This window comes from Schistocerca cancellata, chromosome 8, assembly GCF_023864275.1.
Source record: "Schistocerca cancellata isolate TAMUIC-IGC-003103 chromosome 8, iqSchCanc2.1, whole genome shotgun sequence".
Classification (NCBI taxonomy): Eukaryota; Metazoa; Arthropoda; class Insecta; order Orthoptera; family Acrididae; genus Schistocerca; species Schistocerca cancellata.
Window position 1 is genome coordinate 478655430 of NC_064633.1, and position 14364 is coordinate 478669793.

A 14364-nucleotide genomic window follows, 5' to 3' on the forward strand; every position below is an offset into this window, starting at 1 on the left:
TAGAAATCTACCCTTTTCATATTGCTGCTAAACAAATCTCCTTTAGTGAGATATCTTTGCTTTCCGTATTTTGAGAGGTGATAGTATGGACCAAAAGAAGCAAAAAGTCCAGTAAACATGGGGTTTAAAGTGGCATACCTTAAGAGCTATGAGCATTTGTTCATCTTTACTAATATGAAACGTATCTGTTCCACTGAAGAAGTGCTTATAGCTCTTAATGTATGCATTTTAAGAACCCACATTTGCTAGACTTTTTTTCTTCGAATGAACATTCCTGCCCTATTCCTGAATACTAACTATTCCTCCTGGGAGACCCTGTATTATATGCACAGATTTTGTAGGTTGCATCCTCAACTGAAAATAAAAAAAATAAGTTTTGGTCTTAATACTCTGATGTCGACAACACCCTCAAAATCGTAGGCACAATCCTTCAGTATGAACTGATTCGGCAGATTTTGCAGTGGGCCACTGGTATAGATGAAGTCGGCAATTATTTCTCAAACTCCTCTTACATTATATTCCCAGTGATGCCCGATTATGTGTGTGGCATTATAATTTCCAAGATTGCTAAGACTTTTAAAAAATAATATTCAACAGAATTTTGGCATTTTGAAGCGAGTTTGATTTTGAGGAAAGCAGATTTATTTCATACTTCATTGCATCCAAAACAGGACCCACAACATTTTTTAGTTTCTGTCAGCAGACACGATCTCTTGAACTCTGAAAACTGGGGAAAAACATTTTCAGATAAGTTTATTCATTTATGATGTCTCAACATCTCAGTTCGTATAAATGTGAATTTATGTATATACCAGTGACCTGCCCTGGCTTCACATGGGTAGCACTAAGTATTTACAAGCAGATGGGTGACTTGCGTGGTGGTACAATATTTTTGTTTACACGGCACTGCATACAGTTACAATAAAAAAAAAATCAGAGAACAATGTTAGGTAACTGAATATTATCACTTTCATATAAATTAAACGATTTAAACTGAACATCCACATGCTGGCATACTGTAGTGCTTACAGGTGTAAGTGGCTGCCCGACAGCAACCCACTAACAGTGTGAGCCATGCATCAAAGGCCTCCACAGCTGCTCATTTGTTGGTGCTGCAAACACATCTGCCCACACCTATAATTGTTCCTGAAATTAGTGTGTACATACAGAAAAAAGCGAGCAGGGAACTTGGAAACTTCCATGTGTGTGTGTGTGTGTGTGTGTGTGTGTGTGTGTGTGTGTGTGTGTGTGTGTGAGGAGGAGAAGAGGAGGAGAAGGAGGGGAGGGAGGGAGAGGGAGAGGGAGGGGGAGGGAGAGGGAGAGAGAGGAGAGAGAGAGAGAGAGAGAGAGAGAGAGAGAGAGAGAGAGAGAGAGAGAGAGAGAATAATAAATCTGCGGCATCTGAGTTGTGGTGTTATGGCAAGACCAAGTGCCCATTATGAGCATTTTAGAAGGAAATTAAGAATCCAAGTAAATATATGCTTTTTTAAAATAAAAATAAGAATATAACTACTACCACTGGGGAATAACAGCAAAATTTATTTAAAATCTCTATTATAGCATTATACTGAGTCATGGGATAGTGATATGCACATATACAGATGGCAGTAGTATCGCATACATAAGCTATAATAGGGCTGTGCATTGGCAGCACTGTCATATGTACTCATGTGATGCACGTGAAAAGGTTTCCAATGTTGTTATGGCTGCTTGACAGGAATTAACAGAATTTGAATGCAGAATTGTAGTTGGAGCTACATGCATTGGACATTCCATTTCGGAAATCATTAGGGATCCACAGTGTCAAGGGTATGCAGAGAATACAACATTTCAGTCATTACCTCTGGACAATGTAGTGGCTGTTAACAACTGACAGCAGCAGCGTTTGTGTAGAGCTGTCAGTGCTAACAAACAAGTGAGAATGTGTGAAACAACCACAGAAATCAATGTGGGATCTACAGTTAATATATCCAATAGGACAATGTGATGAAATTTAGCATTAATGGGCTACGGTAGCAGACAACTGAGGTGAAAGCCTTTGCTAACAGCATATCACCTGCAGTGCCCCTCCTGGACTCATGACCATATCAGTTGAACTCTAAGACAACTGGAAAACAGTGGCCAGGTCAGATGAGTCCTGATTTCAACTGGCAAGAGCTGATGGGAGGATTCAAGTATGGCACTGACCACACAAGACATGGAGTCAAGTTGCCAACAAGGCACTGTGCAAGCTAGCGGTGACTCAATAAAGGTGTGGGCTTGGTTCGGCTACTTGGAAACCATTTGCAGCCATTCATGGACTTCATGTTCCCAAACAATGATGGAAGTTTTATGGATGACAATGCACCATGTCAGAGGGCTACAACTGTTTGCAACTGGTTTGAAGAACATTCTGGACAATTCCAGCAAATGATCACCCAGACTGCCCAATGTGAATCCCATCGAACATTTATTGGAAATAACTGGAGATCAGTTCATGCACAAAATCCTGCACCAGCTACTCTTTTGCAATTATGGATGGCTACAGAGGTAGCGTGACTCAATATTTCTGCAGGAAGCTTCCAACAAGTTAATGGGTCCATGCCACTTCGAACTGCTGCACTATGCCAGGCAAAAGGAGGTCCAACACAATATCAGGTGGTATCACGTGACTTTTGTCACATAAGTGTGTTGCCCCTGAACCCATCAACTTGTCCAGTCACAGCCAAATGCAACACCATAAATCCAAGACCTCATGTTGGAGACAACTGTGTGTGGTAATGGTACTAGTTATAGGCAAATAGATGGCTATGATTGAACTGGAAAAATACCAATGATGGAATAGCTTGCACTTGTTACATCGTGGAGAAGGTGATTCAGAAAGCAGAACTAATCTGTCAGAATCACCTGTCAGAAACATGGCATACAGATAAATGTGACATGTGCAGAACGAAGACTATTGTTAAATAGAAGGAATGATATATTGCAAGAAATATATTTATCATAATGTTAATAGGACTAAAATTAATGTAACAATTACGCTCATTACTGTATTCTTCTTCCTATTATTATTAGTATTATTTCTTCCCTTTCTCAGACGTTATGTCTGGTTAAACATGGAAAGTAACGTGGACCTTGATCAAGCGTGACTTCCTTTTAACTGTACGGTTTATGTTACATTACGTTTAGGAACTTTCGGGTAATTGAACATGTATCAATAATTACAGATTTCTGTAGTTTTATATATATGTTTGGATGTAGCTGTATTGCGTTGATGTACTGGTGGATATTGTGTGGTGTAACTCCTGTAGTTGATAGTATAATTGGTATAATGTCAACTTTATCCTGATGCCACATGTCCTTGACTTCCTCAGCCAGTTGGATGTATTTTTCAATTTTTTCTCCTGTATATTTGTTGTATTGGGTATGGATATTTCAATTAGTTGTGTTAATTTCTTCTTTTTATTGGTATGATGTCAGGTTTGTTCTGTGGTGTTGTTTTATCTGTTATAATGGTTCTGTTCCAGTATAATTTGTATTATCTATTCCTATTTTTTGTCTGTATCCTAGATATTTAGAGGCATCTGTTTTTTCCATCGCTTCTATGCAGTCGCTGTGGTTTTCCCTTGACTATGCTATTTTTCTTACATTTGTCTGTTCCAAAAAAGCCATATTTATATCACTGCTGAATACTTCTGTTATCTTTAGTAATTGGTTGAGTTGTCGATTTGTTGCTGCCAGTAGTTTTAGATCATCCATGTATATCAAATGTGTGATTTTGTGTTGGTATGTTCCAGTAATATTGTATCCATAATTTGTATTATTTAGCATGTTGGATAGTGGGTTCAGAGCAAGTCAGAACCAGAAAGGACTTAATGAGTATCCTTGGTATATTCCACACTTAATCTGTATTGGCTGTGATGTGATATTATTTGAATTTGTTTGGATATTAAGTGTGGTTTTCCAATTTTTCATTACTATGTTTAGGAACTGTATCAATTTAGGATCTACTTTGTATATTTCCAATATTTGTAGTAACCATGAGTGGGGTGCACTATCAAAAGCTTTTTGGTAATCAATGTATGCGTAGTGTAGCAACCTTTGTTTAGTTTTAGCTTGATATGTCACCTCTGCATCTATTATCAGTTGCTCTTTACATCCTCATGCTCCTTTGCAACAGCCTTTTTGTTCTACATTTATAATTTTATTCTGTGTTTTATGTGTCATTAATTTCTGTGTAATGACTGAAGTTAATATTTTGTATATTGTTGGTAGGCTTGTTATGGGGCGATATTTTGCTGGGTTTGCTGTGTCTGCTTGATCTTTAAGTTTCAGATAAGTTATTTCATGTGTAAGTGCAGCAGGGAATGTGTATGGGTCTGCAATGTAACTGTTAAATAATTTGTTTCCTTCTGTTAAATAATTTAGTTAGATGTGAATGTGTGAAGTGAACTTCTTTAGCCAGAAATTTGCTATTTTATCTTTTCTAGGGGCTTTCCAATTGTGCGTAGGATTAATTGCTCGGGTGACTTCATGTTACAAAATTATCACTTCAGGCATTTGTGGTATCATCTTGTACGAGTCTGTTTCTGCTTGTATCCACCGTGCATGTCAGTTATGTTGTACCGGGTTTGACCATATGTTGCTCTAGAAGAGTTCCATGTCTGTTATGTTTGGTGGATTGTCTATTTCAATGTGTGTTATCTATTGTCTGGTAAAATTTCTTTTGGTTTGTGTTGAATGTTTGGTTTTGTTTCCTTCTATTTTCACTTTTTTTGTATCTTCTAAGTTGTTTGGCCAATGCTTGTAATTTCTGCTTCTTTTCATCTAATTGCTCTATCACTTCTTGTTGTGAGATTTTACCTAACCTTTTTCATTTTTTGTCTGACATTTCATTTCTTATAAATTGTGTTAGCTGGCCAATGTCTTTTCTCAGTTTTTCTATTCTGATCTGTGGCCTGTGTTGCCATGCTGGTTTTGTGGGTTTCTTCTGTGTGTTGGTTGGCTCTGATCTCTGCCTACTGTGTATATTTAGTGTAGTGAGTGCTCCTATATAAACCAATAGTTGTAACTCTTCCATACTTGTATTTTCATTTATTTTGTTGTGTATGATTGTGTTGATAGTTGTTATTGTTGTTTCGGCTTGTGGGTTGTTTGGTGGTCTATGCAAGAATGGTCTAATGTCTGTATTTGTGTCTTTGTATTCTATATATGTCAGCTGAAATTTTTCTTCTATATCTAACTTCGTGTTCTATTTGTGCTTGTTCTGGTGGCTTCGTTAAGATTTCGTTTTCCTCTGATTGTTTAATTGATGTTTGTTGTTCTTTGTTTGTTTGCTCTGGGTTGTTTGAGTCCATTACTGTATTTTCTTCTTCTTCTGATTGCACATTATTTTGTTCCGGTATTTGTTGTACTTGTTGTTTGATGTTTTCTAATTCTGACTGGGGTATCCTGTTATTTTTGATTATTACTCAGATCTGATAAGCTAGTCGTTGTTCTGTTAAAAATTTTAATTCTGGGTATCTGGTAATAAATGTTGTGTATACTTGTGATCTGTATCCAGTTGTGTTGGTTCCTAAGTTTGTTGCTTGGTAATAACAGAACATGAGGTGTCGGTTAACTTCATCTGACCATCTCATCCTATGTCTACTTTCCTTCTAGTGTGGTTGCAGGAAGCATATCCTGCAAAACACCTCTATTTGGATTTAAATCATTTTCCGTGTGGATAGCAGTGTCGTTACCATTGTGGACGGGCATAGGGTTCAAGCGTCGTCCCCGACCATGACAGCGCTTGTCCAAGGCTTCATTAGTTCTGTCCTGAACCAACTAATCACACTAAAAGGGGGGTTAGTCCTATTAGTGGTTTGTTCTTTTCATCGCCTTTTATGACTGGCAGAACATACCAGAGGCCTATTATTATTATTATTATTATTATTATTATTATTATTATTGTTATAAACATCAGTATCAGTACAGTCACTCATTTCCTATGCAAAGTGGAGTGTTAACTGTAAAAAGTATCTCTCAAAACATCTGCTCAATATAGAAGAGGTACTGAAAGCCCGTATCTTGACAGGCAAAATAAAGAAATACAACATTTCTTATCATCCCATGACCCTGATTTTTTCTGTAGATAAAATGTAACATGCTGTCTTTGTTAAGTTCTTAACAGAGTATAATGCATAGTAATCAAATTTTGAATTACTGAATGGCTTACTGAAATGTTATCTGGACATTTGTAAAAGACAGTTTCAAACATGTTTACATGGTTAATCACCTGATGAAAATTTTATGTTTGGTGATATTATCGCACGTACATTTCATATACACACATATATAAATTATATATCTTAATATTATTCATCATGGTTGCATATCACCAAACGACACGAATTTAAATTCAAGAGATACACTGACAATTATTCCTGTTGTTTTTAATAAACAAAAACAGTTTATACACTGAGTGCTCAGCCAAACTGAGTAAGTAACACATATTTAGAAATGAAACAAGAAACACAATGCAAGTTAGAAATCACTATTTCCTTCGTTTTGGTTTGTTAACTTCACTCCTTCTGAAGTAATTCTTTAAATTCCCATTTCTGATTCCTAGCACAGCTGATTTGGAAGTTATGTCACGCATAACAAAAGGTGAATAGCCTGAAAAATAAAATATAATTAGTTTATATGAGAAAACGCACAAATGTAATATTTGAAGAAATGAATGTTAGCCAAAATACTATTTCATTTGTACAACTCTGAAGCATTTGCTCACACATGAGATGGTCAAGACAGGAACTGCGGAATTAACATTTCTCAAGTGTGATATTCACAATCTTAGGTAAGAAAGTTTGATTATTGATATTACAGTTGCTGAAATAATGATTCTTTTAAAAACAAATGTTATTGTTGTGCCATTTTGATAGAACACATTTTCTAAAACTGCTATGTTAGTCTCTGGGAAGAGCTTGATATGACAAGGATTAAAATAAAAGTAGAGCAACTGTATGACACAACACACTATTTCTGCCTTTTACATGCCTTTAAAATTACAATTAGACAGTATAGCTAATCGTCACTCATCTTCCGGATAATTTCAAGTACTGCCAACGGAGGCTAACTGAGGAGGTAAAGGCTGTTGCACTCTCCATTCCAAAGAGGACGTGGCAAATTTCCAGAGAATTTCAAGTACTGTCAACAGAGGCCAAGTGAGAAGACAAAGGCTCGGTTCAAAAGAGGACGCACAAATTATGATAGTCAAACATTGGTAGAGACTCGCGCATCTGTGGAAATATCTTCACAAGATGCACATAGAGGTACTATCATCATACCTTGGCCAAAGATCTGGTGGCGAACTCGAAAAATTCTAGTCCTGTGTAAAATCGCTAAGGGGGTCTAAGTCTTCCATCTAGTCTCTTGTTGACCAGTCTGGTTTGGCAGCAGAAGATAGCAAAAGGAAGGCCAAAGTTTTAAATTCCATATATAAGAAATCATTCATACAGGAGAACCACACAAATGTACCATTGTTTGACCACTGTACAGAGCCCCATATGGATGACATAGTAATAAGCGTCCCTGATGTAGAGAAACAACTGAAAGAGATGGAAACAAATAAGTCGCAGGTCCAGACAGAATCCCAGTTCGATATTACAAAGAATACTCTATACCACTGGCCCCTTACTAGGCTGGCATTTATCACACTCTCTTGACCAGTGCAAAGTGCCAAGTGACTGGAAATAAGCACAGGTGATTCCTGTATATAAGACGGGTAAAAGAACAGACCCACATTACAGGTCAATATACTTAACATCAGTTTGCTGCAGAACTCTACAGCATATTCTGAGTTTGAATATAACAAATTTCCATGAGACTAAAAAACTTATGTCCACAAATCAGCACGGCTTTAGAAAGCATCACTCGTATGAAATCCAGCTTGCTCTTTTCTCATGTGAGAAACTGCAAACTATTGATGAAGGGCAACAGCCAGATTCCATATTTCTAGATTTTTGAAAAGCATTCGACACAGTGTGCCACTGCAGACTGTTAACGAAGGTAAGTGGATATGGACTAGGCTCCCAGGCATATGACTGGCTTGAAGACCTCGTTGGTAAGTGTTCATCAGAGACAGAAGTAACATCAGGAGTGCCCAAGGGAAGTGTCACAGGATTGCTGCTATTTTGTACGTACGAGGGTTGGAACTTAAATAGTGGCAACTATTTATTCACAACAGATACAAAAGAATTACATGTTTCCACCTTTTGCTGTCCTTGAAAGTAGTCACCAGCATTGTGTAGAACCCATTGCCAGCGATGTGGAAGGCGTAGTATACCATTAGCAGAGCCTGTTCTGTTGATTGTGTGAACGGAGTGGTCTAAAGTTATGGTGATTCTCATGTACAACTGCGATGGGGTTATCCTAACGCATTACATTCCTCCACAGCAGACCATCAATGCACAAGCTTTGCGAAAGAAGCGGCGACACTTTCTGCGCAACCCACCCATAATTTTCCAGGACAATGCACGGGCGCATACAGCGCAAGCTGTGGCTGCTCTGTTCGGCCGATGGGACTGCGAAGTACTGTACCATCCACCATACTCCCTAGACTTAAGTCCTTGTGACTTTGATTTGATTTCAAAGATGAAGGAACCACTTCGTGGTATTCGCTTCAGAACTGTTCCAGAGATTTGACAGGCAGTAGACCGTTCCATTCGCACCATCAACAGAACAGGCTCTGCTAATGGTATACTCCACCTTCCACATCGCTGGCAATAGGTTTTACACAACACTGGTGACTACTTTGAAGGACAGTGACAGGTGCAAACATGTAACTCTTTTGTATCAGTTGTGAATAAATAGTTGCCATTATTTAAGTTCCAACCCTCGTACATAAATGATGTGGCAGACATGGTGGGCAAAAATCTGCAGAAATTCACTGGTGATGCTGCGGTGTGCAGGAAGGTACTGAAGATAAGTGACTGTAGGTTGATTCAAGATGACCAGACAAAATTTCTAGCTGGTGTGATGAATGGCAGCTGGCTCTTAATGTAAATATCTAGGCGTAATGTTGTGAAGCGATATGATGGAACGAGCATCTGAGGGTTGTGGTAGAGAAGGCAAATGGTCAAACTTCAGTTTATTGGGAGCATTTTAGGAAAGCGTAGCTCATCTGTAAAGGAGACGACATAGAGGACACTAGTGTGATCTATTCTTGAGCACTGCTTGAGTGTTTGGGATCTCCGCATCAGGTTGAATTGAAAGAAGACATCGAAGCAATTCAGAGGCGAGCTGCTAGATTTGTTACTGGTAGGTTCGATCAGCATGCAAGTGTTATGGATATTCTTTGGGAGCTCAATTGGGAATCCCTGGAGGGAAGAAGAGATTCATTTCAAAGAACACTACTGAGAAAGTTTAGAAAATTAGCATTTGAAGCAGACTGCAGAACGATCCTACTGCCACCAACATACATATTGTTTAGGGGCCATGAAGATAAGATACAAGAAATTAGGGTTTTTTTTTTTCTCCATCAGTCTTTTGGCTGGTTTGATGCGGCCTACCACGAATTCCTCTCCTGTGCTAACCTCTTCATCTCGGAATAGCACTTGCAACCTATGTCCTCAATTATTTTCTGGATGTATTCCAATCTCTGTCTTCCTCTACAGCTCCCTCTAGTACCATGGAAGTCATTCCCTCGTGTCTTTAACAGACGTCCTATCATCCTGTCCCTTCTCCTTATCAGTGTTTTCCACATATTCCTTTCCTCTCCGATTCTGCATTCCTTACCCTATCAGTCCACATAATTTTCAACATTCGCTTGTAGCACCACATCTCAAATGCTTCGATTCTCTTCTGTTCCGGTTTTCCCACAGTCCATGTTTCACTACCATACAATGCTGTACTCGAGACGTACATTCTCAGAAATTTCTTCCTCAAATTAAAGCTGATATTTGATATTAGTAAACTTCTTTTGGCGAGGAATGCCTTTTTTGCCATAGCTGCTCTGCTTTTGATGTCCTTCTTGCTCCGTCCATCATTGGTTATTTTACTGCCTTGGCAGCAGACTTCCTTAACTTCATCTACTTCGTAATCATCAATCCTGATGTTAAGTTTCTCGCTGTTCTCATTTCTACTATTTCTCATTAATTTCATCTTTCTTCAATTTACTCAGTCCATACTATGTACTCATTAGACTGTTCATCCCATTCAGCAGGTCATGTAATTCTTCTTCATTTTCACTCAGGATAGCAATGTCATCAGCAAATTGTATCACTGATATCCCTTCACCTTGAATTTTAATTCCACTCCTGAACTTTTATTTCAATCATTGCTTCCACACTATACAGAATGAACAGTAGGGGCAAAAGGCTACATCCTAGTCTTACACCCTTTTTAATATGAGCACTTTGTTCTTGGTCGTCACTCCTATTATTCCCTCTTGGCTGTTGTACATACTGTATATGACCCATCTCTCCCTATAGCTTACCCCTACTTTTTTTGAGGATTTTGAACATCTTGCACAATTTTAAATTGTCGAGTGCTTTTTCCAAGTCAACAAATCCTATTAATGTGTCTTGATTTTTTTTAGTCTTGCTTCCATTACTAACCTCAATGTCAGAATTGCCTCTTTAGTGTCTTTACTTTTCCTGAAGCCAAACTGATCGACATCTAGCACGTCAGTTTTCTTTTCCATTCTTCTGTATATTATTCATGTAAGCAACTTGGATGCATGAGCTGTTCAGCTGATTGTGCGATAATTCTTGCTCTTGTCAGCTCTTGCTGTCTTCGGAATTGTGTGGATGATGCTTTTCCGAAAGTCGGATGGTATGTCGCCAGACTCATACATTCTACACACCAATGTGAACAGTCATTTTGTTGCCATTTCCCCCAATGATTTTACAAATTCTAATGAAATGTTATCTATCCCTTCTGCCTAATTTGACCTTATGTCCTCCAAAGCTCTTTTAAATTCTGATTCTAATACTGGATCTCCTATCTATTCTAAATCAACTCCTGTTTCTTCTTCTATCACATCAGATAAATCTTCCCCTTCGTGGAGGCTTTTAATCTATTCTTTCCACCTATCTGCTCTCTCCTCTGCATTTAAAAATGGAATTCTCATTGCACTCTTAATGTTACCACCCTTGCTTTTAATGTCACTGAAGGCTGTTCCGACTTTCCTGTCCGTCCTTCTGGCAATCATTTCATTTTCGATGTCTTCACATTTTTCCTGCAGCCATTTCATCTCAGCTTCTCTGCATTTCCTATTTATTTCATTCCTCAGCAACTTGTATTTCTGTATTCCTGAGTTTCCCAGAACATTTTTGTACTTCCTCCTTTCATCAGTCAATTGAAGTATTTCTTCTGTTACCCATGGTTTCTTTGCAGTTACCTTCTTTGTACCTAAGTTTTCCTTCCCAGCTTCTGTGATGGCTCTTTTTAGAGAGAGATGTCCTTTCCTCTTCAACTGTATCGCTTATTGAGCTATTTCTTATTGCTGTATCTATAGCCTTAGAGAACGTCAAGTGTATCTCGTCATTCCTTAGTACTTCCGTATCCCACTTCTCTGTGTACTGATTCTTCCTGACTAATGTCTTAAACTTCAGCCTACTCTTCATCACTACTATATTGTGGGCTCATATGGAGACATATGTCTGTCTGCAAGTGGAACAGGAAACAAAACAACTAGTTGTGGTACAGGGTACCCTCTGCCATGCACCCTACGGTGGCTTGTGGAGTATGTACGTATATGTAAACACATACAAAAACAGAAAGAAAACCTATGCTAGTTTCTGCAGCTGTTAGTTTCTTTGCCAGGTAGGAAAGTGGGCTCAGTTAGGGAAGGTTGGGAAGGAAGGGCAGATCATTCAGACTCCAGGTTGACAGGGGTCTGCAGTGAGGACACAGCAGACGGCTTTCCAACTTTATCAGACATACACATTTTTCCTCGCTGAGGAATGAACTAACAATTCTAAAAGTTGGTGCAGTTTATTCTACTTTTGTGTGTATCAGCAGCATTGGGAATCTTGTCTCCTGAAGGTATGAATGTCAAGTTATTCCTATCTCTAGGTAATTTTACAATTTTTAAAGTGTTCTTTATATGTCTTTATTACAAGAAAACTGCACTGTTGTTCTATTTCCAAAATGGAAATCAACAATAATAGAGGGGTCAAATTTCTTATGAAGAGATCAATAGTACTGTCCCAATTAATTTTCTTAAAAACAAAACTACTGGTCAAATTATGGAACCATGGTCAATACACAGCAGTGCAACAAAACAATAAGGTAACAAGAGTTCTTGGGGGCAAATTTCATTCCATGGACATTTATTCTGATACACTGGAGTATCACAGAAATATTCAATATTTTTCAGAATGGTCAATAAGGTTCCCAAAGATCTGTTATAAAAGTCCATTAAGGCATCAGTTACTACATAAATGACATCTGCACCAAACCCCTGAAGTCACGACATGTACTGCCTAAGGGTTTTCTACCACTGAAATTTTCCTTCTGTGATGCACGGAGTTAGGACTGCAAGAAGTTCTGTTACCCCCAATATGAAGTGCCATAACAACTCATATGTACTGCAAACATAGCCTCCAACTGACAGTCAGCAGTTTCCATCTTCTAACACAAAGAAGCTGTTGAGTGGTAACCAATGCTCAACCAATATAGGCATGAAGTACCACTTTGATATGACTGTAAAGGAAATGACACTCTCCTCTTCATAAGTCTGCTTCTGCTGCTGCTATTAAGATGTAAATCGTGTCAATATCACAGTACTGGGTGTCAATGTAATTGCCTGTGGAATGAAGTATGCACGTAAAAGCACGTAATCTTACTTAAGAAGAACACTCATAATGAGAACTAACCAATCTAATAATTGTAAATACTTCAGGAGTGAGGAGGATCACTCATTGAAAAGCAAAGAAAACTTGTTGGCTTTCAGAATAATCCTTTTTTGAGCTAGAGTACAAATACACAAAGAAAACCAACCAACCAACCAACCAACCAATCCCCCCCCCCCCCCCCCCCCCATACACACACACCAGTATGGTACAAGCTGGACAAATAATGCCAGTGCTGCATTTTGGCAAATTTACGAGGAGGTTGTGTCCAGTGCAGTAGATAGAGGGGGAGAGAGAGAGATGGGACACGGGAAGGAGGGAGGAAGGGTGGGTGGCTAGTGGCTCGAAGGGAGGTAGCCAGTTTGCCAGCTAGGAATATAGAAGAGAGGGGTTTGGCAGGTGCATGCACTAGGCACATACACAATTGTCAGAGCTGGTGGGAAGTGGCACACACTGAAGGTGATGCCAGGACATGAATTGTGAACGGGTGGAAGACGGAGGAAGGAGGAAACAGTTAAGTGGACGGTACGGGGATAGTGGGTTACTAGGGACTGAGGCCAGGATTAGTGAAGGATGTATTGCAAGGATACCTCCCATTGCATACTACAGAGAAGCCGGTGGTAGGGGGGATATAGAGGGCCTGGGTTGTGAAGCAGCCATTGAAGCAGCACATGTTATGCTCATGTAGTCCCATGAGTTGGTTAACTTTGTTCCTGGCAACAGTTCGGCAGAGTCATTTCTTGTAAACAGCTGGTTTGTAGTCATAATGACATAAAAGCTGTGCAGTGTTTACAGCACAGGTGGCCCAGCTTCTGTGGAGATAGAGTAAGCCTGTGGAAAGAGTGGAGAAGGACTGTTGGGTGGGTGGATTTGGCAGGTCTTCCACCAAGTAGCCACCAACTCTGCTGCAAACACAGCACAACTTTTTATGTTGGTATGACTACCAACCAACTGTCCACCAGGATGAATGGCCACTGCCAAACTGTTGCCAAGAACAAAGCTGATGCCCCCTCCTCCCAATCGTACAACATGCAGCTGAGCATAACAAGCTCTATTTCAATGGCTACTTCACAATCTGGGCCGTCTGTATCCTTCCCTCTACCACCAGCTTCTCTGAATTAAGCAGATGAGAGTTATCCTTGCAACACATCCTTCACTCCCACAATCATTCTGGCCTCTATCTCCAGTAACCCACTGCCTCCACAACCTCCACCCAATAGTTTCAACTTCCCGTGTTCTCCATCTCCCAACAATCCACAACATCATGTCACCTTCTTCTCTGTCAACCATGCATCACATGCCTAGCCTGTGCACCTGCCACCCATCTCTCCCACATTCCTAGCTGGAAAATCAGTTGCCTCCATCCTGTTGGACGTGAGATATTTTGTTTTCCTCTCAGATTAAAAAAAAAAAACTCATGGAATCTATCAGGATTTCAACTCTGGCCTACAGAAATTTGAGCCTCAACAAAGTTAAGAAATAACCAAAAATGTTGTCCATTTCATTATTCAGGTAATTTTGAGTCTTTTCTGAGTCATCCTTAGAG

At 39.3% G+C, this 14364-nt stretch overlaps 1 protein-coding gene across 1 annotated transcript in view; it reads right to left on the bottom strand.

The window, feature by feature from the left end:
- Positions 1–6397: 6397 nt before the first annotated feature.
- LOC126095053 (RNA-binding protein NOB1) overlaps positions 6398–14364 on the bottom strand; it is a 65926-nt gene continuing 57959 nt past the window's right edge. The window contains exon 7 of the mRNA XM_049909734.1: positions 6398–6636. Coding sequence (XP_049765691.1) covers positions 6515–6636 — 122 coding nt within the window. The 3' untranslated portion in view covers positions 6398–6514. The remainder of the gene's footprint in view (positions 6637–14364) is intronic.